Source organism: Silurus aristotelis (assembly GCF_946808225.1).
Source record: "Silurus aristotelis genome assembly, chromosome: 12".
NCBI lineage: Eukaryota > Metazoa > Chordata > Actinopteri > Siluriformes > Siluridae > Silurus > Silurus aristotelis.
In genome coordinates, this window is record NC_139585.1 from 13,865,251 (window position 1) to 13,888,572 (window position 23,322).

The 23,322-nt window shown below is 40.5% G+C and overlaps 3 protein-coding genes across 4 annotated transcripts; 1 reads left to right on the forward strand and 2 right to left on the reverse strand.

Annotated features, from left to right (window-relative positions):
• Positions 1-3,914: 3,914 nt before the first annotated feature.
• faap100 (FA core complex associated protein 100) lies at positions 3,915-9,612 on the forward strand. The gene is made up of 9 exons (XM_083555855.1): positions 3,915-4,272; positions 4,358-4,476; positions 4,625-5,274; positions 5,358-5,594; positions 5,855-6,011; positions 6,103-6,988; positions 7,982-8,098; positions 9,047-9,133; positions 9,242-9,612. Exons 1-9 carry the CDS (start codon positions 4,126-4,128, stop codon positions 9,365-9,367), a joined length of 2,526 nt encoding a protein of 841 aa, XP_083411981.1. The 5' UTR covers positions 3,915-4,125; the 3' UTR covers positions 9,368-9,612.
• Positions 9,480-17,256, reverse strand: tap2t (transporter associated with antigen processing, subunit type t, teleost specific). 2 transcript variants are annotated; one of them, XM_083555856.1, is made up of 12 exons: positions 16,985-17,256; positions 16,121-16,703; positions 15,899-16,013; positions 15,678-15,808; positions 15,351-15,556; positions 14,968-15,165; positions 13,883-14,011; positions 13,535-13,723; positions 13,183-13,356; positions 12,858-13,017; positions 12,616-12,752; positions 9,480-10,958 (listed from the first exon to the last, which is right to left on the reverse strand). In XM_083555856.1, the coding sequence occupies exons 2-12, from the start codon at positions 16,614-16,616 to the stop codon at positions 10,752-10,754; spliced, it is 2,142 nt and encodes a 713-aa protein (XP_083411982.1). In that variant the 5' UTR covers positions 16,617-16,703; positions 16,985-17,256; the 3' UTR covers positions 9,480-10,751. The 2 variants fall into 2 exon arrangements, with proteins under 2 accessions (XP_083411982.1, XP_083411983.1); XM_083555857.1 differs by having other exon boundaries at positions 16,121-16,700; positions 16,985-17,240.
• Positions 17,257-18,044: 788 nt separating this feature from the next.
• Positions 18,045-23,173, reverse strand: LOC310734174 (monocarboxylate transporter 6-like). Its single transcript, XM_083555858.1, has 3 exons — positions 22,905-23,173; positions 21,940-22,623; positions 18,045-19,572 (listed from the first exon to the last, which is right to left on the reverse strand). The coding sequence occupies exons 2-3, from the start codon at positions 22,082-22,084 to the stop codon at positions 19,349-19,351; spliced, it is 369 nt and encodes a 122-aa protein (XP_083411984.1). The 5' UTR covers positions 22,085-22,623; positions 22,905-23,173; the 3' UTR covers positions 18,045-19,348.
• Positions 23,174-23,322: the final 149 nt, after the last annotated feature.

Consider the following 23,322-nt stretch of genomic DNA (forward strand, 5'->3'; position numbering starts at 1 on the left):
CTCTATTAACGATTAAAATATGACTTATCTAGTTAACATTAGCTTGCTTACAATAGCTTGTAGCATAGTGCACTGACACTAACACGCCAAAGCCATTTCCCATGCAGTGTTTTATTTGGGATGACTTGACATAATGTTAACATTAACACACAATGAGCATATTGTTTATATGTGCATTTACTAAATGCTACGTCCGAACTGACATCCTTGTATTTTTTTTGTATAATCAATTTCTATTCTGTTCTTAAGTGTCTAAATTAATTTTAAATACAAATTTAAACCTTTTTTTAATTCCTTGTTTTTATTGTTGTGAATATTTTTATGATAGTTTTACTTTCTTTATGTAAAGCACTTTGAATTGCCCTTGTTTATTATATGTGCTACAGTATAAATAAACTTGCCTTGCAGTGTCATAGACTAGATAAAATAACTGCGAAAAGGAAAATGGACATATTTTTCAGTGCACCTAACCCAGCCATTAGGGGGGCACAAGCCAGTGTACTCTTAGTGCCGGTCCCAAGCCCGGGTAAATGGGGAGGGTTGCGTTAGGAAGGGCATCCAGCGTAAAACATGTGCCAAATCAAATATGCGGATCACAAATTAGAATTTCATACCGGATCGGTCGAGGCCCGGGTTAACAACGACCGCCACAGGTATCGTTAGCCGACGGTACCGGTGGAAAATGGGCTACTGTTGGCCGAAGGAGGAGAAGGAGAGGAGGAAGGCGTCTACAGAGACGGCAGGAAAAGGAGCAGTGTAGGAGAGTAGAGGTTCGGGTTGGTACTTTAAATGTTGGTACTATGACGGGTAAAGGGAGAGAGATAGCTGATATGATGGAGAGGAGAAAGGTAGATATGTTGTGTGTTCAGGAGACCAAGTGGAAAGGGAGTAAGGCCAGGAACATTGGAGGTGGGTTTAAACTATTTTATCATGGTGTGGATGGGAAGAGAAATGGTGTAGGGGTGATTCTGAAGGAAGCGTACAGTAAGAGTGTAGTGGAGGTGAAGAGAGTTTCTGATAGGGTGATGATCGTGAAGGTGGAAGTTGAAGGGATGATGATAAATGTCATCAGTGCCTATGCTCCACAAGTTGGCTGTGAGATGGAGGAGAAAGAAAGATTCTGGAGTGAATTAGATGAAGTGGTAGATGGTGTACCTAGGAAAGAACGATTGGTGATTGGGGCAGACTTTAATGGGCATGTAGGTGAAGGGAACAGAGGTGATGAGGAGGTGATGGGTAGGTATGGTTTTAAGGAGAGGAATGTGGAAGGGCAGATGGTGGTAGATTTTGCTAAAAGGATGGAAATGGCAGTGGTGAACACGTATTTTAAGAAGAAGGAGGATCATAGGGTGACGTATAAGAGTGGAGGAAGGTGCACACAGGTGGATTATCTTCTGTGTAGGAGATGCAACCTGAAGGAGATTGGAGACTGTAAGGTGTTGGCGGGGGACAGTGTAGCTAGACAGCATCGGATGGTGGTCTGTAGGATGGTTTTGGAGGCGAAGAAGAAGAGGAGAAAAGTAAGGTTTGAAAGAAGAATAAGATGGTGGAAACTGAAGGAGGAAGAGTGTAGTGTGAGGTTCAGGGAAGAGGTCAGACAGGGGCTCGGTGGTGGTGAAGAGGTGCCGGATGATTGGGCAACTACTGCAGGAGTGATGAGGGAGGCAGCTAGAAAAGTACTTGGTGTGACATCTGGAAATAGAAAGCAAGACAAGGAGACGTTGTGGTGGAATGAGGAAGTGCAGGAGAGCATTAGAAGAAAGAGGTTGGCAAAACAGAAGTGGGATCGACAGAGTGATGAGAAAAGTAGGCAGGAGTACAAGGAGATGCGGCAGCAGGTTAAAAGGGATGTGGCGAAAGCCAAGGAAAAGGCATATGAGGAACTGTATAAGAGGTTGGACACTAAGGAAGGAGAAAAGGATTTATACCGATTGGCCAAGCAGAGGGACCGAGCTGGGAAGGATGTACTGCAAGTTAGAGCAATAAAGGATGGAGAGGGAAATGTGTTGACTAGTGAGGAGAGTGTGTTGAGAAGATGGAGGGAGTATTTTGAGCAGCTGATGAATGAGGAAAATCAGAGAGAGAGAAGGTTGGAGGATGTGGAGTTGGTGAAGCAGGATGTAGATAGGATTAGTAAGGAGGAAGTGAGAGCAGCGATTAAGAGGATGAAGAATGGAAAGTCGGTTGGACCAGATGACATACCGGTAGAAGCGTGGAGATGTTTAGGAGAGATGGCAGTGGAGTTTTTAACCAGATTGTTTAACAGGATTCTGGAAGGGGAGAGGATGCCTGAGGAATGGAGAAGGAGTGTGCTGGTACCGATCTTTAAGCATAAGGGAGATGTGCAGACCTGCAGTAACTACAGGGGAATTAAGTTGATCAGTCACACCATGAAGTTATGGAAAAGAGTAGTGGAAGCCAGGCTGAGAGAAAAGGTGACCATCTGTGAGCAACAGTATGGTTTCATGCCGAGGAAGAGCACCACAGATGCCTTATTTGCTTTAAGGATGTTGATGGAGAAGTATAGAGAAGGACAGAAGGAGCTGCATTGTGTATTTGTGGATTTAGAGAAAGCGTACGACAGGGTGCCGAGAGAGGAGTTGTGGTATTGTATGAGGAAGTCAGGTGTGTCAGAGAAGTATGTGAGGGTGGTGCAGGACATGTATGAGGACAGTGTGACGGCAGTAAAGTGTGCAGTAGGTACGACAGACTGGTTCAGGGTGAAGGTTGGACTGCATCAAGGATCGGCCCTGAGCCCTTTCCTGTTTGCAGTGGTGATGGACAGGTTGACGGACGAGGTCAGACAGGAGTCTCCCTGGACTATGATGTTTGCAGATGATATTGTGATTTGTGGTGAGAGTAGAGAGCAGGTTGAGAAGAGCCTGGAGAGGTGGAGATATGCGCCGGAGAGAAGGGGAATGAAAGTCAGTAGGAGTAAGACAGAGTACATGTGTGTGGATGAGAGGGAGGGCAGTGGAGTGATGCGGTTGCAGGGAGAAGAGGTGGAGAAGGTGGAGGAGTTCAGGTACCTGGGGTCAACAGTGCAAAGTAATGGAGAGTGTGTTAGGGAAGTAAAGAAAAGAGTGCAGGCAGGGTGCAGTGGGTGGAGAAGAGTGACAGGAGTGATTTGTGATAGAAGAGTATCTGCAAGAATGAAAGGGAATGTTTATAGGACTGTGGTGAGACCTGCGATGTTGTATGGATTAGAGACAGTGGCATTGAGTAAAAGACAGGAGGTGGAGCTGGAGGTAGCAGAGCTGAAGATGTTGAGGTTTTCGTTGGGAGTGACGAGGATGGACAAGATTAGAAATGAGTTTATTAGAGGGACAGCACATGTAGGATGTTTTGGTGACAAGGTGAGGGAGGCGAGATTGAGATGGTTTGGACATGTGCAGAGAAGGAACATGAATTATATTGGTAGAAAAATGCTGAAGATGGAGCCACCAGGTAGGAGGAAAAGAGGAAGGCCAAGGAGGAGGTTCATGGATGTGGTGAGGGAAGACATGCAGGTAGTTGGTGTAAAAGAGGCAGATATAGAGGACAGGGTGGTATGGAGACGGATGATCCGCTGTGGCGACCCCTAATGGGAGCAGCCGAAAGAAGAAGAAGAAGAAGATTTTTCAGTGCACCTAAACCATATCTTTATAAGTACAATTTGACTGTATTATTTGTGTCCCCTTCAAAAATTGCTAATGAGAAATTTTTCTATTTATTGTCTCCACCCTACTGTTAAATGAAAGTTACGCATATGCCCATAGTGGCCCTTATAGCGAAAACTTTGGGCATCTCTGACTTGGGAAAACATTTGGAGTTGGTGTTTGACGTACATACACTCCAGTCCACTAGGTGGCAACATTTAGTTATTATACATACACCTATTGTTTTGTTATGGAGAATATGGAGAAGCCCAGCAGGTGGCGGTATACTGTACAGGCACCAGTTTATAATTATTAGAGAAGAAGAAGCAGCAGATGGTGACTGGCTGAATAACGCTAGCGCGCTTTTCTGGGGTTGTTTTGGTGTTGAAGATATAGTGCTGTATTAGAAAAGCATGTCATATACTGTATATGATGTCTATGAGCAGTGTTTGTGAATTTGAGTTGTAAATGATCAACAGGACAGATTATGGAAGGAGCGAGGTGTCTTGTGGAGTGTTGGGCAGATTTTGGTGACTTGCTCTCTGCAAAAGTGATCTGTCATGGATCAGGGGTGATCTTAAACACCGGGACTGAACACGTCTTGGTTTTTAGTGGCCAAGAGAGGAGAGTTAAGGCAAGTGGGGGGTTTCTGAGTCTGTATTATGGTTTGAGCGCTGATGCAAATCACTGATAATAAAAAAAGGAAATGTTTGTTACAGACTGTCCTGCAGTTTGATTCTCCAGTCACATCTCTGGCTTTAAGTGCTGATCAGTGTAGTCTCTATGCTCTCTGTGAGAATCATCTTCTTTACTCTACCACTCTCTCTCCAGAATCCAGGTAATGTTAAACATTTTCAGAAACCATTTCTAGGTAACTGTAGGATAACTGATCCTGTTCACTGAATCTTTCTGATTGATTATGATGATCTTCTTTTCACACACAAAAAAACCCTTGTTCTCTTGCTTTCCCTCAATTGTATCCACAGCTCCTTCTCAGGTGAACAGTGTGATGAGCCTGCTTTGTCCATGGTGTCCAGCGACTCTGTTTTAGTCAAAGATGTGCTCTCTTTCACTGTAACAGAGAACATACTCATTACTCTCAGTCTGCAAGACTCTTTCTGGACTTTTCATCGCTATGATTTGCCACATTGTTCATCCACGTCCACGGTATTTCACACACATGCAGGACTACAGCTTCCGGCTGTCACAGGAGTTTTTCAGAATGATGTGGGTTCACAGGTTAGGATGAGCTCAACTCCAACAATAACCTGCATCTACCCCAACTCTTCAGCTAAAGCACACGCATGTAAACGCCACGCCCGACTCGATCCTCTCCTTTTCAGGCTCTTATTTGGAGTTGATGCGTCTCTTATCAATTCTGCCGTCATTCTTTCTGGCTTACCTGATGGACGTCTTGTTTTTTTCCCACTACTCTTACCGGCACTAACCAGCTCAAGGGGAGAACAAAAGACACCAATCAGGATTTTCTTCAGCATAGAGCAGCCAGTGGTATTTATTGGAACAGCCGTTATGGGGGATCAAGGTCCACAATGTCTGGTTGTGATTGGTCAGAGGGGTAGAATTCTGCTGATCAAGGCTAATCCAAGAAGCTCTGATGGAAAGGCAGCAGACTGCAGTAAGCTTTACAGTTTAATATCGTCGTTCTGTGGTAATATGTTTGAAGAAATTTGTGATAACTATTTGGGTATCTTTTTAAAGGATTTATAGAGCACATGGTACAGGGGCCTGTGGTATGTGCCTGTGTAGATGGTGATCATTTATACTACAGCACTGCCACAAACCTCTTCTCCTTGTCCCTGAGCAAGACTGTAACAAATTCATCATCATCCTCCATCACAGCGGTGACAGAGGGAGACAGCATAAGGCCAGAGAGTCCTGTCTGTCTAAACGTGTGCCGAGTAATCGCACTAACCGAGCCTTCCATCAGTCCTGCAGGTACACTGGTTTTTGACCTGAAAAATTTAAACAGTAGTCTTGATCAAATAAGACCAGGACAGATGGTGTCACACAAAAAACTAAAAAATATTTTCATTTATATCCCTTGGAAAAATATCACTTGGTGTTTTAAATTACTATTTTAATGTAGGCTTTTTAGCCTTTTCTTATTTGTGGTAAAACATCACATCAAATATTGGAATGTATCTTTTTAAAGTACAAACTTTTGCACTTACGTGTGTGAATTGTATGCTTTGAAGGCAATGTGCAGCTTCAGGCGGTCTCTCTCAGTGGAAGACTTCTTCAGGTGACCCTTCCTCAGGATCCATACAAAGCTAATGTGTCTAGACTTGCTTCAGCACAAGCAGGACAGAAAATCAAAGACCTCTTGGCTGGGATTGGAAATGTTTGGGAGAGGTAAGATTATTTAAATGTTTTGACCTCGGATGCTTTGAACAGAAACCAAAAAAAACACAATTTTGACAACTGAATTAATTGAATTTTGCAGAGCAACAGTAGAGAAGCAACAGCTGGAATTGAAGAACAACACACTTAAGCGTTTGAACCACGTCCTCAACATCTGCCACTTGCTTTTAACGTGTCAGAAGAATGACCCAGAGGTTTGTGATCAGCAGCCAACAATCAGCTGTCAGGGAGCAGCCACGTGGAGTTCGCTACTTCAAAAAGACTCTTTGGTTCTCACTTGCATATTGGAAAACCACAGTTCATGTGCTTTAGAGGAAGGATGGAATCTTTGCCTTCAAGTGGAGTCAAATATTTCTGTTAGTGCAGGGGGCTCGTCTAGAACTTACTCATTTGCTTTGATGAAATTAGACTGTGGCGAAAAAACCGAAGTGACGTTACCTCTCGATAGTGACGGTGACTTATTTCTCCCAGTTCAGATTCACTGCTCACTTGTGTACTCTTTACAGTCTTTCCTTAACCCAGAGGATTACAAACAGCTCTCTACTAGTGAACCCTCACTATCTCAGCTTCTCACACACCCAGACTGCATCAGACTAGCTTTGAACACGTTAACACTGGACTGGCTAGATGCTTTAAGGATAGGAGAGCCAACCCCAAATGGTGATCATATTCCCAAACAAATCAGCATCTGGCAAGCCACTCGCAAGTTCATGAGCTCTAGACAGGTTTACACAGGTGAGCCGGAAATCCCGAAGGCCACTACACATACAGTAGCAATCCACATATCTTCAGAGCTCCTGAGGAACCGGCTCAGTTCACATGATTGTAGCAGTGCGGGTCTGTGCATCTCTGTGCTCAAGTGGCTCTTATGTGAAACTTCTAAGACAGAGGGTCCAGAGGTGGTGCAGAGTCCAGTGGTGTGTGTGAAAGGACCGCATGGACAGGCAGTCAGACTGCTGATTAAAGAGGTATACATGTGGATTGATTGTTAGATGTTTGGTCTTGACTTACTTCTAATATAATATACATATGTAAAAAGTGTATACACATTGAACACTATTTTAACACAATTTTTTTGCATAAATGATTTTCCCCACTCATATCATGTACCTCCTGTACCACGTACACCTGGTTAATAGTTTTTACTAACAGCTGACAAACTCACTGCTAATTAAACATCTAAAAGGAGGCAATAGATGCTTGTGTTACTAATATTACATTTGTTTTATGCCCCAGTCTGTTGTATTACAGTTACTAGGTGTGCAAGTAAACACACCTTTGATCATGTGGTCATACTTGGAGAAAGATACATTGCTGTGGCATGGAATTTACTGTATGTGAAAAAACTACAGGCCAAAACTGTAACTTGGCTGGAGCCATGAAATGCTTGAAAGATTTTTTTTTCTTGTAGTATCTGTTGCTCCTGGTTTGGCAACCCAATGACTTCACTACTGCAAATATAGAATAATGTGGAATTTTTAGGGTGTGGTTAAATGGGTACTCAAGTCCAATCATTCTAAATTTTCTTCACTTTTAAAGAGAAAGAAAAAGAAAGAGTAGCATACACAAGTTGTACTCAAAATTAATGATTTCCAGACGAAAAAGTGGGGCATGAAAGAACTGAAGGTAAACTTTTGGTTAAAAAGAAACTGGAATAAAATGTCATTTCTTTGTAATGTCCAATCATTCTGAACATTTCCATATTCTGCAACTAGTTGTATCCCTTTAATTGTGCAGTTTGCGTTAATTGCAGCTGTACTTTATTAATGTAATTTATTCCTCGTTTTACTTTAGCCATGTTTTAATACACACTAATATTGTTTGGAAAGTAAAAAAAAAGAAACTCAATAAATGTCTGAGTAAAACTTCACACAAGCTCAATACTGTCGAATAATATTGCAAAATAAACCATTTACTGCTCTTATGGTTTCTGTACTGTTATGGTTTGTCCATGCCTGCAGGTCATATTGAGTGATTTTCGCTCTAAAGGACTTCTGTCTGTTGTGGAGTTTCAAGTAGAGAGTGTGTCCGTGGCTGCAGTCTGTGGATTACATCATGCTATCCTGCGGCGTGTACAGGTGAAGCATACATGATTTAAAAAACCTTTTTGCACGCATTCATGCAACGAGTCATGATTTCAGGTAGAGGTCGACTGAATTTTATTTTTTTTTTATTATTAATTGCAGATTAGGCCGATTATTAGGCGGGCGCATCTGACGTACGTGTACGTTCTGCGCTTGCGTGAAAGAACATAACTCTCCTATACCAGCAGGTGGCAGTAGACTGTATTCTGCATCAAAACAGGGAAACCAGAAAAGCTAGAACTGTAAATATATACCCAGTTAAATATTTAATTTCGCATAGATTTAAAAATGATATCGACACCAGCTTTCCTGAAACTTTAGCTCACTTATTCTGGACAAAAATTCATATTCCTAAATGTAAATATACTAATAATATTCGCATTTATTTGTAATGGTGCTCTGTACTTTATTTTTCTGTCATATTTGTTTTTTAAACCCCCGTGGGCAGTTCTGTGAAATGTGAAAATATTAAGTTAACAGCATTTCCACCAAACATTACTAACAGATTTTTTCAATCATGTCTGCTAAGTTGCAGACTAATTGTATTCTCTTTTCCGCTGACGAACTGCACCACCCCGGGCTTGTGTACTGGGCTTATGTAGTTCTTATCATCCGTTCTTAATCTAGCCTTATATAGTTAATTAGTTAAATATGATGCTACTTCTGGAATGAGTAAGCGAGTGAGTGAGTGATTTTTGCAACTGTTTTTGTCAGTGAGCCTTCAACCATCTGTGGTTTAGGCTACAGGTAGACACTGGGACTAAAACCTATACCTTCAATAAATGTTTAAGCAATGTGCTGTATCACATCTTATTTATTAAGAATTAGATTTTGTCACCTGAAGGGGGCCAAAAAAATCAGCATCATATATCAGCCATCGGCTGCCCTGTTTTCTAAACATCGGCCAGAGAAAAACCCATTTCAGTCGACCTTTTATTTCAGGCCCTTCTGAAGAATGCTTCTGTGAAGCCTGGGACGCCTGCAGAGCTCAGAGGAGAGCGCTTGTGTGAAGCTGTTCGGCACATGGAGGTAAATCACACATCTAATTATAACTCTTTTATTTATACATAGTGAGATCAACAGCCATATAGCAATATGAGAGGGGGGAGTGGAACGTTAACATATAGTTTATTTCAGCGAATCTATAAGGACCTGCAGGACTTTCGTGATCCAGCTGATGGAGTTATGAAGAAAAGGAGCACATCAGAATCACTTTTTCACCTCTATTTACAACTCCGAGAGAAGCCACTGGTTATTCTGTGAATGCTCACTGCTTCTGTCTGTATTTCAGCTTCATTGTTGATGCTGTACTGTACTAAAATGTATTATTTTAATACATAAAGATCTTAAATTGATTTTATTTTAGACTCACAAATTGATTAATTATTGAATTTTATTGTATAATCCATAAATATTTAGTTTGCACTATTAAAGCCGTGTACATAAATAAACCATGTGAATGTGACTGTAAAAGTCTACTGCCAATATAAACACATTGTCTGCTGTCAGCCAAACTCTAACCCTCTTTAAATAAAATAAAAAAAACGCCGGAATAATTTGTTGAAGAAAACCCTTACTGTCATCCCAGGGTAAATGTAATGCTGCAAAAAGTTCATGCAGAAAGCTTGTCATATTATATACTGCATCACACAAAACTATGTGACAGTTTCCTAAAAATGCTGTTACAAGTGAACACGTTTAGTCAAGCTGATTTTGCTTCCATATAATGAAAATACAAACCTTATGTATTATTCAACAATCATCGTACCAAAATAAATCACAATAACTTTAATGTGAGGAACAAAAATGCTCAAACTTGATCCACTTCCCATAATCCTGTGGCTTTAATGCATAAAAAATTTACGTAATGTAATTTTTATGACTCGGGGTGGACAAATCATAAATTTCTGTTTTTTATTAGTTTCGTTTTTGTTTTTTGAAAACACTTATATATCAGACAAGTTAAAGTTCTCACAGTCTGTATTAATGGCCATAATGACCTCAAAAGAGAGGACCTTTGACAGCAGGATGTAAGGTTATGAAAAACATCTGTCCAGCATTGCCATAAAACCATATCTTTAAACACTTGAAAAAACACAAGAGTAAAACATCTGAGAGATGCAGGAATCCCACTGATAAATGAGCACTGAGTGAGCTCTGTGTAGGTCATACATTCAGTACAAATGACAGAGGGATTGAAAAATGAGAAACGTCATTAGAATATAAGCAGGACGCTTACAGCAGTAAGCTGAATGACAACACTATGGAGAAACCTAAACAGATAAAAGGGAGTGTGTTCTATTTAAAACTAGATGAAATTATGTGTTGTGTACTAATGCTATGAAGGGATTTTTTGTTGGTTAAATAATGGATGTGATAATTGTTGGTGACTGTTATAGCAGCAACCAAACAAGTCATTTGATAGCCAGAAATTAAACCCCTTTCATAGCCTGACACATAATCCAATTTTCCTGGGCAGTGGGGTTATTAGATTTACCCACCTCTGCGCTCTAAATGTAATTTGGTATGCATGAAAGTGTGAATTGTAATACATAAACATACTGTTAAAATGGTGAGTTTTAAAAAGTAAAAAATTCTTCCACATATAGTTAATACTTACAGATTAACGTATTAGTAATGAATCTGCTCAGTTTTCATCAGAATCCACTGTAAAAAGTTTTTCCCTAAGTTGGAAATATCGTCCTCTTTCAGCCATAAGCTGCTCATGCGTTCCTTGCTCCATGACCATTCCGTCTTCCAGGAGGATGATGTGATCGGCTCTCTCGATAGTCTGTAGCCGATGAGCGATCACCAGCACTGTTTGACCCTTTGAGCCAGAAAGGACTTCCTGAATCTGAGTGGGAAAAGGAGTGAATGTATGATTCCGAACTGCCTATAGCCCTCACACCTAATCTGAGGCTATATTTTATAGTAAGTTTATATGCATCCCACAGGAAAACTTTTACAGGTAAAATGCAGTAACTGACTGTTTTTTACTTATAATACTCTTTAAACCTCAACAGTCAACACAAGTTCCCAACCACTAACTGATAATGGTGTATTTCATCAGAGACACATAAAGACACCTTGCACATGTTTTTGAACTGCTGCTTATGTACCATCACAGGGTAGCAGAACACTGAGTGGAAAAACAGCATCTGCTATTTTTATACATTATTTAGATCATACATATCGCTCAGATTGACAGAGGAAAGAGTAATGACATACAACCTCAGAGAGTAAAGCATCAGTCCATTCACTTGTTGGTTGTAGCATTGTCACATGATCAGAAGCTTGGAGTTGAACACTTTTCTGTATTATAATGTCTGGTCCTTATTAATTTATTGTAATTATAATAAAAAATTAAGAATTTGCTAATCGGCGTTAGTGAGAACGCTAAAAATGACAGCAAGTGCAAATATTTTCAACATAGTGAAATCTATAAACCATTTTCTATTATTAGAATATAACTTTCTTTTCGGCTTCTCCCGTTAGGGGTCGCCACAGCGGATCCTCCGCACGTTTGATTTGGCACATGTTTTACGCTGGATGCCCTTCCTAACGCAACCCTCCCCAATTTATCCGGGCTTGGGACCGGCACTAAGAGTGGCTGGGGATGGTTCCCTGACCGGGAATCGAACCCGGGTCGCAACGGTGGGAGCGCTGCATCTTAACCACTAGACCACCAGGGGACCTTCTTCTATTATTAGAATATAATAAACCAAATATAAGTTTATTCATTTTTTATTATTATTATTTTAGTACTTGATTCAAACTTGAAATCTTGTTCTATTTGCAGATAATTTTGATCATTTTAAGCATTTCTTTTTTGAAAGAAGTAAACTGATCTGCTAATAAAAAGTAAACCTATAAAAGGAATAGGTTTAATGATTTTATGTTTGTCTTACTGTAATATTATTATTGTAAAATTATACTTATTAAAATACTAGATACATTTAACTATGTATGAGATACTGTACACTGATCAGGCAGAACATTATAGCCACCTGCCTAATATTGTGTTGTCCCCTTTTTGCTGCCAAAACAGTCCTGACCCGTGGAGCATTAACAGCATTAACTTCTTCAGCATTTTAGCTACAGGAGCTCGTCTGTTGGGTCGGACCACACTGTCTAGCCTTCGCTCCCCACATGCATCAATGAGCCTTGGCTGCCTATGACCCTGTTGCTGGTTCACCACTGTTCCTTCCTTTGACCACTTTTGATAGATACTAGATACCACTGCATACAGGGAACAGCCCACAAGAGCTGCAGTTTTGGAGATGCTCTGACACAGTTGTCTAGCTATCACAATTAGGCCCTTGTCAAACTTGTTTAAATCCTTACACTTGCCCATTTTCCCTGCTTTTTACACATCAACTTTGAGGACAAAGTGTTTACTTGCTGCTTAATATATCCCACCCACTAACAGATGCCATGATGAAGAGATAATAAATGTTAATCACTTCTTTGGTCATAATGTTATAATGTCATAATGTTGAGATTGCACATACCGCGTGCTGAGTGTGGATGTCCAAGTTGCTGGTGGCTTCATCCAAAATGAGGATTTTTGGATTTCTGATCAAAACCCTGGCTATGGCAATAGTCTGCTTCTGTCCTGAAGACAGCTGCCCACCACACTCTCCAACATCTGTAGCACATTAGCAATGCAAGAACACCTTTAATGTAAAATCAACTAAATACTTTTTTGAATGTATGAAAAATGATTTATTTGGTAGCAAAATGAAATATTTACCTGTCTCATAGCCTTCATACAGTGTGCATATAAAGTCATGCGCATTGGCTTTCTTCGCTGCCTCAATCACCCTGTCCATAGTGCAGTCATGCAGACCATATGCAATGTTATATTTCACAGAGCCAGAGAACAGCACTGGGTTCTGGGACACAGCTGCAATCTGCCAGAAGATGAAATTACGTTAAACTCTTTAGTTTACCTTGTTCAAAAATACAAATACTACATTAGTTCAAGTGTATTTTGACAGTCACTGAGGACTAATGTCTCGTATGGTGATGAATCACATTTAGTTTCTGTGTCTATCAGTCGGTGTTTCAGTGCTCACCTGGCTGCACAGGTACTGGTGTTGGTACTCATTAAGCGGTGCACCATCCAGTAGCACTTGGCCCCGCTGAGGATCATAAAACCTCTGCAGCAGACTGACGCAGGACGTTTTACCTCCACCGGAGGGGCCGACCAGTGCTGTCATCTTCCCTGGACTCAGCTCTATACTCACAGACTGGCACAGCAGTTTAACAAAGTTCAGACAGGTTTCTTATAATGCATGAAATATGTGAAGTCCGAGCTGTTACTATAGCAATCTGGAAATTATAAAATTATTTCGGCCTAAATAATTATAATATAATAATAAATAAGATAATTCTTTGCACGCTTTATAAATTCCAAAAAATCATCACCTTAAGTGCTTCCCATTCAGGGCGAGCAGAGTAAGAGAGGGTGACGTTATCAAAGGTAATTCTTCCATCAAGTTTCTCAGGTACCCAATCACCTGATTCTTGCACGTTCGGTTTTCTATCTAGCAGCTTAAACACCTTTTCTGCTGACCACACAGTGTTCAGAATGTCTCCATAGACATACACCAATTGCTGAGAACACCAGAGAAATGAGTTGACTTCGATTTTTGTAAAAAAAAAAACAAAAAAAAACAAACTGTACATAGCCTTCGTCACAGAGAAGAAGAAATAACAAATAATGGCATTTATGGTAAAAAAAGAAAAATTAATAGTTACAATTATTAAACTCACCCTCATGTTGGTCAGCATATTTTTTTGATATAAAATGAAAGCCAGGAGGCTTCCACTGCTTAGCTGGCCCGAAGAGATGAGACGGCGACCAAGGAGCAGCATCGCCACTCTCAGGCTTAGAGTTACACACTACAACAGGATAAATGCAAAAACATGCTCCATCACACATGGAATCAAACTGGTTTAGCCACCATTATCTGCAGCCCTACACTGTGCAATGCAGGTTAATGTGTAAAGAGGGGATACCAAAATGAAGTGAATTTGACTAGACTGTATATTTAAGGTGTACATTAGGATCAAGGTCCAAAGGAAGTAAATCATTCCAGATATGCAACAATTTCGGTCATGAAAGAATGTTTCAGGCATAATTCTAATACTGTTTCGTTTCGTTTTCTCCCGCTTATCCGTATTTCGGGTCGCGGGGGCAGCAGTCTAAGCAGTAACCCCCGCCTTCGACTGCTGCCCAATCCTCACAGCACCGTCCCTTACGGTCCCTCCTGCAGGTGGTGAGCCCACGGGAAGGCGGCCCTACGTCACTTCGACGTTACGGACCTTGATGTTTCCCTCGCAAGGGACCCCCGGAGCATAGAGGGTTAAGGGCCTTGCTCAAGGGCCCAAGGGTGGCAGCTTGGCGATACCGGGGCTTGAACCCCAGACCTTCCGATTGGCAACCCAGCGCCTTAACCGCTGGAGCCACCACTCCCTCTCTCCCTCATTAAGACCCATATATGCTTGTTGAACAGTGTTCAGCATTCCAGATTTAGTCTTCTATTGCTGTTATTATAACCTTCACTCTTTTAGAAGTTTTGCCACTAAATTCTGAAATGGGACTTCCATATGTATTCAGCATTTTTATATTCAGCCTCTGATTTCGTGTGACCGAGGCCTGGTGTGCAGTCAGTGTTTCATGTCAAAGGTGTTTAGTAGGTTGTGGTCACGATAAAATTGTGCTCTTTCAACTATATGGCTACAGTTTGGGTGTGATGGTCAGGTATTAACTACATGTATGTACAGAGCAGGTGGGTATGGGATTAAAACCAGTCCCATGCACAATGTTACAGTGTGTAATGTGTGAAGCCGCTCACTCTGCGCAAAAGGAGGTGGGCCGCACTGAAAATGCCTTTGCGTTTCAGTATCTGAAGCTTCTTGTCCATAGCCTCCTGATACCTCTTTAGCTCCTGAGCCTCAGCCCTGAAGCTCCGCACCGTCTTTACAGACCTGATAGTGGAAGATGCCAGCTGCTCAATTTCAGCCTGGCAGTCCTGAAGCTCCCGTGATGTTTTCTGTACATGAGAACAGAGTGATGGTAGAGGAATAAAATGAAAGTGACATTTGACTACAGGGGACCTGGTGTGGAAGGTTTTCCTGATGAAGATGCGTCAGTTCTAATTAGCAAAAAAAATGGTAGCATGGGAATACCACAAGAACCTAAATCAGTTACTAATAATGTGGTGAGAAAGTAATTTACCTGAGAGTAATTGTTGTAATAGTTTTGTATAACACCAAGGATAGGCATCTCCACACAGGTAAGGAGTGTAAGCTGCCATGACAGGCTGAGCATCTGCACAAGCATGCCACAGGTCTTAACCAGACTCCTGAGGAGCACATTCACATTCATGGCTACAGAGCGGCCCATTTTGTCAGTGTCAGAGACTAGCCGTGATGTCAAGCTTCCTGTAAGTGTAGAGCACTGCGTTAAGAAAAGATCCTGAAGATTTTATTTTAACAAGGTTCCTTTGAAAATATAGCTACCTAAATCAACAGCACCAACTATTTATACTATATTTTGCATTACCTGGTTTATTTTCTTCAAAGAAGCTTATTTCCTGTTTCATCAGGTTCTGAAACAGCATGTGTCGAATTCTCTTGTTGAGTCTGCTCAGGCTACACATAAACATGCCTCCTCGCAAGCCAGAGAAAATCGAACTTAAAAATAAAAACACATCGGTTTAAGCAAATGTTTACACAAGTTCAGAAAAACAATGGCAGCAAGAGAATGATGTGACATGTATTTACCTTCCAAAAGAGTAAAACGACATGCATGCAACGGCCCACAAGAAGTTATCGTGCTTGTACTCTCCACTCAACCCATCAATGATTTTCCCCACGTAGTATGGAATACTTGACTCAACTGAAAGAAGAATGACATTTCACTGGAAACACTGCCACGTGCTAGATTGCTGTCTAGTATTTTCCAACATCACCAACACGGCAAAAGAACACAGGTGTTGAACTTACATAACGCAGCCAAGATGAGGAAGATAAAGGCTGTCCCTAGGTGAGGGTAATCTGGTTTTGAGTAGTGAATCACTCTCATCAGAAGAACCCGGGCCTCTTGCTCTTGCTTCACCTTTTTACTTGGGAATGCCTTGTCCCACATCAGATGGACCAGAGTGGCAGTCACTGCACTTAAACCCACCATGCAGGGCACAGGCACAGGACTAAACCCACACGTTCCTCCTAGAGCTAGTGTTTGTGTCGTATCAAATACAGGAGGTACAAAACTGAGTAAGGCTACCCAGGGCTTCAGAAGCTTGTGCACGGTCTTGTCCAGGGTGACCGAGCTCACTGCGTGAAGCAGAAACCAGCTGAAAGCCCTGAAAATCCACAGCCATGTCAGGTTCACAAGCAAAGAACCTTCAAAGCACAGAAGTGAATTAAACAGGGCGAGCCAGAGGATCAGGTCCAGGAAAAGGAACGCTCCATATGCATGCCATATAGACCCTGTAGCCATGATTAGGAGATGAGGTCATAAACCCAGGGTCGCTCAGAGAGACACTGGAGGGTCTCTGGGTCAGAATCCGTTTGGGTTGGTGCTCTTCTGAAAGATTAAAAGCCAAGTTGAATAAAATGTGAATGGATTTGATTGCATACTAGTTTACAAAACAAGAGCATGCATACATGTGATACCTTTTGAATAGCTTTCTTAGCATTTCGTACAGTAAAAAGCTAAAACAGCCCTACTCAAAAGCACAAAAGGGTGTTAGAAGACCGGATAAGCGAATTTTTGCATACTGGGTAACCAGGACAGCTTGTTCAGGTGACCATCAAAAAATTGGAGAAAATATTAAACTAAAACAACAACAACAAAATTTCCCTTACCAAGATTCGGGCTGTGCGATTCAGACCTTGTTTTCTTGCGTCAGTACTTTTACTTTCTCTTTCACAAAAGCAGTTCAACATCATTCGCCTACAACAATCACACACCAGGCGCCGAGTGCATTCATTTACATACAAAAATCAATATTAAAATTGCCTCATTGTCGTATTATGTCATTTTATTATTTATATGAATATAAGCATCATCTCTTATTTGCTGTTTAACACTACCCTGATGAAAACCATGTAATCAACCACTAGAGAGCGATAGTTACACTGCGGTAAATATAAGCTTTCAAAATAAAATGATTTGTTTTGTATCCAGGTGAAAGTCTATTCAGATCACAAATTGTATACAAAAAAAGGGGCAAAACGCATTAATTGTATTTATTTTTATTTACCAAGAAGTGAACAGTGTTGTGAAAAAAGGATGTCTACTAATGAAACAAGGTCACGTGCAGTTAGTGTACATTTTATTTCCCCGGACATGAAACTGGAACCGATCAGATTTGCACCAATACTGAGACCCGACAAAAAGGCACAGGAGGAAGCTTTTTTCCCCCTTTACTTTCTTGCACATTTACACAACAGTGTAAGGAAGTAGTGCTAGCTGTGCTGCATTAAATGCAAAAGTCAGTCAGAAAATATCAAGGAAGGTGCGAAGAAAAATGAATGTAATATCAGCCATGATTGTTCATAAAATGTCTGCAGAAGCAGAAGGAATACTTTCAGAAGCAGGTGGAACTGAGGCAGATTATTCTTATTCTTGCTGTTGTAACATTATCAGGATTGCAGTCATCTGAAGCCTATTCCAGGAACACTGTGCACAAGACAGGAACGCCTCCTGGAAAAGACTGAACCTTAGACAGCTCTTAAATATTATATATTTTATTTTCAAATCTACCATAAAGAAAGCATCTTTTATCCTTGGTCTGAAAATATAATCTCTCTTGTATTTGTGGTTTATCCATCTTTCCTATAAAGGGGATTCGGTGTCCATATTCATGGCTCATGCTGTATTGTCTCAATAACTTTTCGCAAAATTTAATTAAACAGAAAAACGTTTTTGATTTGTTTGTTTTTATTTGAAATTGAACATTATATTTGTATATAAGAAAACAATATAACTTTTAACATATAAACATATACAGTCTTCATTTAGAAACAAAGGTAACAGGACTTATATACTCATATATTGGAACCAAGCAGGAGCTTTGGTGTACAGTGTAGATGAATAGCTCTTTGAATACATAAATACTTTCCTTTACATGGCACTTGATTTGTTTACAGTTCCCTGATAGCGTTAGATAAGGCGTTCACGGTGAAACATGCTCAGTCTGACTTTGGAGAGAGTTCACTGTAAGTCTTGAGAGTTGTGCTTCTAATATACAGCTTGGTCACCATGTAAAAGGAAATGTGATGTGGAGATGTCTAAGAAAGACTATCTTTATTCTGATTGACTATGGCGCAGATGATAATCGTATAACGTGTGTAACAGCCTGATAATATAAAGCAGAACAGCGTGCTGCGTCCTACATTTTGATTTCAATATGTGTAAACCTAATGGTTACATTTATAAAGTACTAGCAATATTTCAGAACAGATGCACTAAATAACAGTGTAAACAGTGTAAAGAAGAGTAAACTCCAAACACTATGAAGAACTGCTTAAAAAAATCCAAGTTCCAATAAGGCAATGTGATCGTTAGTGATCTGAAAGATGGATTTAGTGAAACTTTGCTATTAATGCAGCCATATTGGCATGTGCACTGTAAAAGTCACATAAACAAAATAAACATACTTGGAAATGTATTATAGTGTCACATAAAAGAATTGTGATCTGGCAAAGTAAAGCAACACTACAATCCCTTACATTCGGACAGCTACACAATTAATCTTTTAACAAGCTTTAAAGTGCAGATCAATAGTGAAATGCCCCGAAAATAACCAATAAACATAAAAAAAACTAACCTTTTCTGTATTAATAACACAGTAATCCCCCCTTTACCGCGGTGCTTACGTTCCAAAACAGCCCGCGATTAACGAAAAACCGTGAATAACAGACCCCACCACCGCAAAAATGCTATTTTATGTATATGGTACTGTACTGTATTAACATTTGACTTCATTTTATAATTAATAATTATATTTGTATTAATACATTTCATTATTTCAACATAAAACTCAATAAAAACAATTCCCTATAAGTTTTTTGGTATTCCCTAAAATCAGTGTTTTGTGTTGTGGCAAATGCAATTCCGCAATTAACCAGGAGCATGAGATTGGAACAGCGGTAAAGCGGGGGATTACTGTAATGTGCATATGTCTCATTCTTTTAACACAGATGCCCGTTATTTACAGAATCAGTTCAGACAGTTGTGTTGCACTCAGTTTCTGTGGCAGGTTTTTTACACACGGTGAAAGCTTCAGGTGTAACTGCTGACACCTCAGTAGCCGATGCATCCTTCTGTGCTGCGTCACGCCGGTCCAGAATGTAGAAGGACACCATGAGGAACAACGCTGATAAGACCACTGTGATACTGCAGGCGAGGAACACGTATGTGTACAGACCAGTGCTGTCCACAAGGCTGCCTGCACCACAAGAACAGATAAAAAAGATTTTAATGGCATCAAGATCTCAATCTCAGTGTGTTGATTATCACACAAGATCTTTTCAGGATAAAGGTGCAGTTAACCCACGACCTAAATTTTGAAAAAATGGACAAACATCCTGTACATCTGAGTGTTATCAGCTGGTCAAGCTACATCAGGCGTAACTCGGGTGACTATCAACAAACTAATGTGCAGATAACAGTGAGTATTCGACTATACATGCACAGAGCAGGCCACATTTCCACCAAGAGAGCACATTTCTGGGTGTCTCTAAAGTGATTTACTGAAGTGTCGGTGTTTACTATGCTGAGGCTCAATAGTGTTCGGTTGCATGGCTGACATTTTGAGTTGGCTTGTTGCTTACACAAGAGTACCAGCTGTCCAGTCAATCTCACTGGTCAGATCAGAAAAGCCTGAAACCCTGGCACCACCTGAGATTGTCTTGCAGCTTTTGCTTTCTTGGTGCAAGGAACATTCCATTCTCCCTTACAGCCCCCATGTACACACAAAAACAGTTCTATAAAACTGAATTTACACTGCTGTTTAGTTTAGTCTTTTCTTAATCTTGATTTGATCAGAGTCTGATCTGCCCCCACTGCCCCACCCTGCAATTGGCAGAACAAAAAGTTCAGTACAACTTGTAACATTCTTATCAACTGAGTGGATGCATTTATTCAAGGACACGGGAACGTGAGGAACAAGGAAACTGGTTCCGATTTCAGCTTTTTTTAAATGCTAAATGAAAACATTTTCATGAACAGATTTACATTTTCCATTAAACTCTGGAAGTCTATATATACAATAGTAATAGAATAGTGGTTGTAATATGTAGCTTACTGTATTTTTGGGACTATAAGCCGCTACTTTTTTCCCACGTTTTGAACCCCGCGGCTTAAACAACGAAGCGGCTTATTTATGAATTTTTCCTGGGTTTTTCCCGGTTTCACAAACTTTAAGCCAAAAAACTAAACCCCATAACATTGGACCAATGAAATTTCCGAACGAAAAACGAAAAAACGCACCTCAACTGTGTTCTGAGCTGCACGGCATCGGAAGAAAAAACTGCCATTGATGGTGTATTTTAAACGCACGACGATGCCAAAAGATAAACTCCCGAGATAAATAGTTGTGAAAGAAAGGAGGAAGACAGTAAACAATGACTTTCTTGGTCGGCTACTGTTTAGATACAAGCCGTTGTAACGTGTTGAGTCTGGGTGAAGGGAGAGCTCGCAAACTCCAGTTACAACAGAAATCATATAAGCACAGACAGGTTTCCAAAACTCGTGCAACAGTGTTACTGGTTAGTCAAAGAAACTTAGAAATGAGCATCAGAAAATAATAAGGACATATTCCTCGGTCTCCACACATGAAGTAATAGCGGAAAAATGCAGCGGCAGGCTATTCCCAAAATACCGCTATGCTCCTAAAGGAAGCACAACATATTTCACCTGTTACACCGTGTAACAGACACTTGGCAATTTCCCCGTAGCCCTTTCCAGCCTTGTGGAGGTGTACAATTTTGTCTCTAGTGTCTTTGGACAGCTCTTTGGTCTTGGCCATGTTAGTAGTTGGATTCTTACTGATTGTATGGGGTGGACAGGTGTCTTTATGCAGCTAACGACCTCAAACAGGTGCATCTAATTTAGGATAATAAATGTAGTGGAGGTGGACATTTTAAAGGCAGACTTTAAAAACAGGTCTTTGAGGGTCAGAATTCTAGCTGATAGACAGGTGTTTAAATACTTATTTGCAGCTGTATCATACAAATAAATAGTTTAAAAATCATATATTGTGATTTCTGGATTTTTTTTTTAGATTATGTCTCTCACAGTGGACATGCACCTACGATGAAAATTTCAGACCCCTCCATGATTTCTAAGTGGGAGAATTTGCAAAATAGCAGGGTGTTTAAATACTTATTTTCCTCACTGTATATATATTTTTAATTCAAGAATAAGTATTAGCTCTGGACCTGAAGTGCGGAAGCAAGAATGGATAGAATTTGACATATCTTTTGCCGTGCATATGTGTTCGGTGACTCAGTAAAAAGCTTGACTTGTGCATAGACCGCAACCTTTCATATTGAATCAAATGCATTTTTCAGAAATTGACATTAAAACCTTGCAAAGATTCAGATCAGCTACTAGGATCAGTATCAGATATGGATATAAGTACTGGTATCTGTCAATGCTCATAGATTTAATATTGGCATCATATCAAAATAAATGGACAAAGTAGGATTAGTGTATCTGTTTTAAAGACCAATGAAAGCCCTTGATCAATGCAAAATACTTAATGCAGAATTTCATTAGCCATAGATTATAACTCAGTTACTACAATATCTACCTGCTATTGGTGGACCAATCAGCAGCGTGATGCTCTCCATGATAGCCAGCAGCCCAAGTGCTGAGGGGAAGCGGCTCATCTCCACTATGTCCATCAGCACAGTGAACATCAATGATCCCACCACGCTCATAGACAGACCGTACATCAGTACATATACCACGAGTACTGAAAATGTAGGCGCGATACAGCAGATGCTATTACTCAGTCCATTCAGTAGCAATGCAATTGAAAATACGTAAACATGGCGGCCTTTGAACCAATCAAGGCCGAAGAGCAGGCCACCATGCAGGGCACAGGCACAGGACTAAACCCACACGTTCCTCCTAGAGCTAGTGTTTGTGTCGTATCAAATACAGGAGGTACAAAACTGAGTAAGGCTACCCAGGGCTTCAGAAGCTTGTGCACGGTCTTGTCCAGGGTGACCGAGCTCACTGCGTGAAGCAGAAACCAGCTGAAAGCCCTGAAAATCCACAGCCATGTCAGGTTCACAAGCAAAGAACCTTCAAAGCACAGAAGTGAATTAAACAGGGCGAGCCAGAGGATCAGGTCCAGGAAAAGGAACGCTCCATATGCATGCCATATAGACCCTGTAGCCATGATTAGGAGATGAGGTCATAAACCCAGGGTCGCTCAGAGAGACACTGGAGGGTCTCTGGGTCAGAATCCGTTTGGGTTGGTGCTCTTCTGAAAGATTAAAAGCCAAGTTGAATAAAATGTGAATGGATTTGATTGCATACTAGTTTACAAAACAAGAGCATGCATACATGTGATACCTTTTGAATAGCTTTCTTAGCATTTCGTACAGTAAAAAGCTAAAACAGCCCTACTCAAAAGCACAAAAGGGTGTTAGAAGACCGGATAAGCGAATTTTTGCATACTGGGTAACCAGGACAGCTTGTTCAGGTGACCATCAAAAAATTGGAGAAAATATTAAACTAAAACAACAACAACAAAATTTCCCTTACCAAGATTCGGGCTGTGCGATTCAGACCTTGTTTTCTTGCGTCAGTACTTTTACTTTCTCTTTCACAAAAGCAGTTCAACATCATTCGCCTACAACAATCACACACCAGGCGCCGAGTGCATTCATTTACATACAAAAATCAATATTAAAATTGCCTCATTGTCGTATTATGTCATTTTATTATTTATATGAATATAAGCATCATCTCTTATTTGCTGTTTAACACGACCCTGATGAAAACCATGTAATCAACCACTAGAGAGCGATAGTTACACTGCGGTAAATATAAGCTTTCAAAATAAAATGATTTGTTTTGTATCCAGGTGAAAGTCTATTCAGATCACAAATTGTATACAAAAAAAGGGGCAAAACGCATTAATTGTATTTATTTTTATTTACCAAGAAGTGAACAGTGTTGT

Coding starts and splice junctions, on each gene's coding strand:
- faap100 (XM_083555855.1), top strand. CDS start 4,126: ATGGAAGGAGCGAGGTGTCTTGTGGAGTGTTGGGCAGATTTTGGTGAC. Junction 6,012..6,102: donor ATTGGAAATGTTTGGGAGAG/GTAAGATTATTT, acceptor TGAATTTTGCAG/AGCAACAGTAGAGAAGCAAC. Junction 6,989..7,981: donor TCAGACTGCTGATTAAAGAG/GTATACATGTGG, acceptor CCATGCCTGCAG/GTCATATTGAGTGATTTTCG.
- tap2t (XM_083555856.1), bottom strand. CDS start 16,616: ATGGCTACAGGGTCTATATGGCATGCATATGGAGCGTTCCTTTTCCTG. Junction 13,357..13,534: donor CTGAATGGGAAGCACTTAAG/GTGATGATTTTT, acceptor CTGCTGTGCCAG/TCTGTGAGTATAGAGCTGAG. Junction 12,753..12,857: donor GTATGAAGGCTATGAGACAG/GTAAATATTTCA, acceptor AATGTGCTACAG/ATGTTGGAGAGTGTGGTGGG.
- LOC310734174 (XM_083555858.1), bottom strand. CDS start 22,084: ATGTACGGTCTGTCTATGAGCGTGGTGGGATCATTGATGTTCACTGTG. Junction 19,573..21,939: donor GATTGGTCCACCAATAGCAG/GTAGATATTGTA, acceptor CTTGTGGTGCAG/GCAGCCTTGTGGACAGCACT.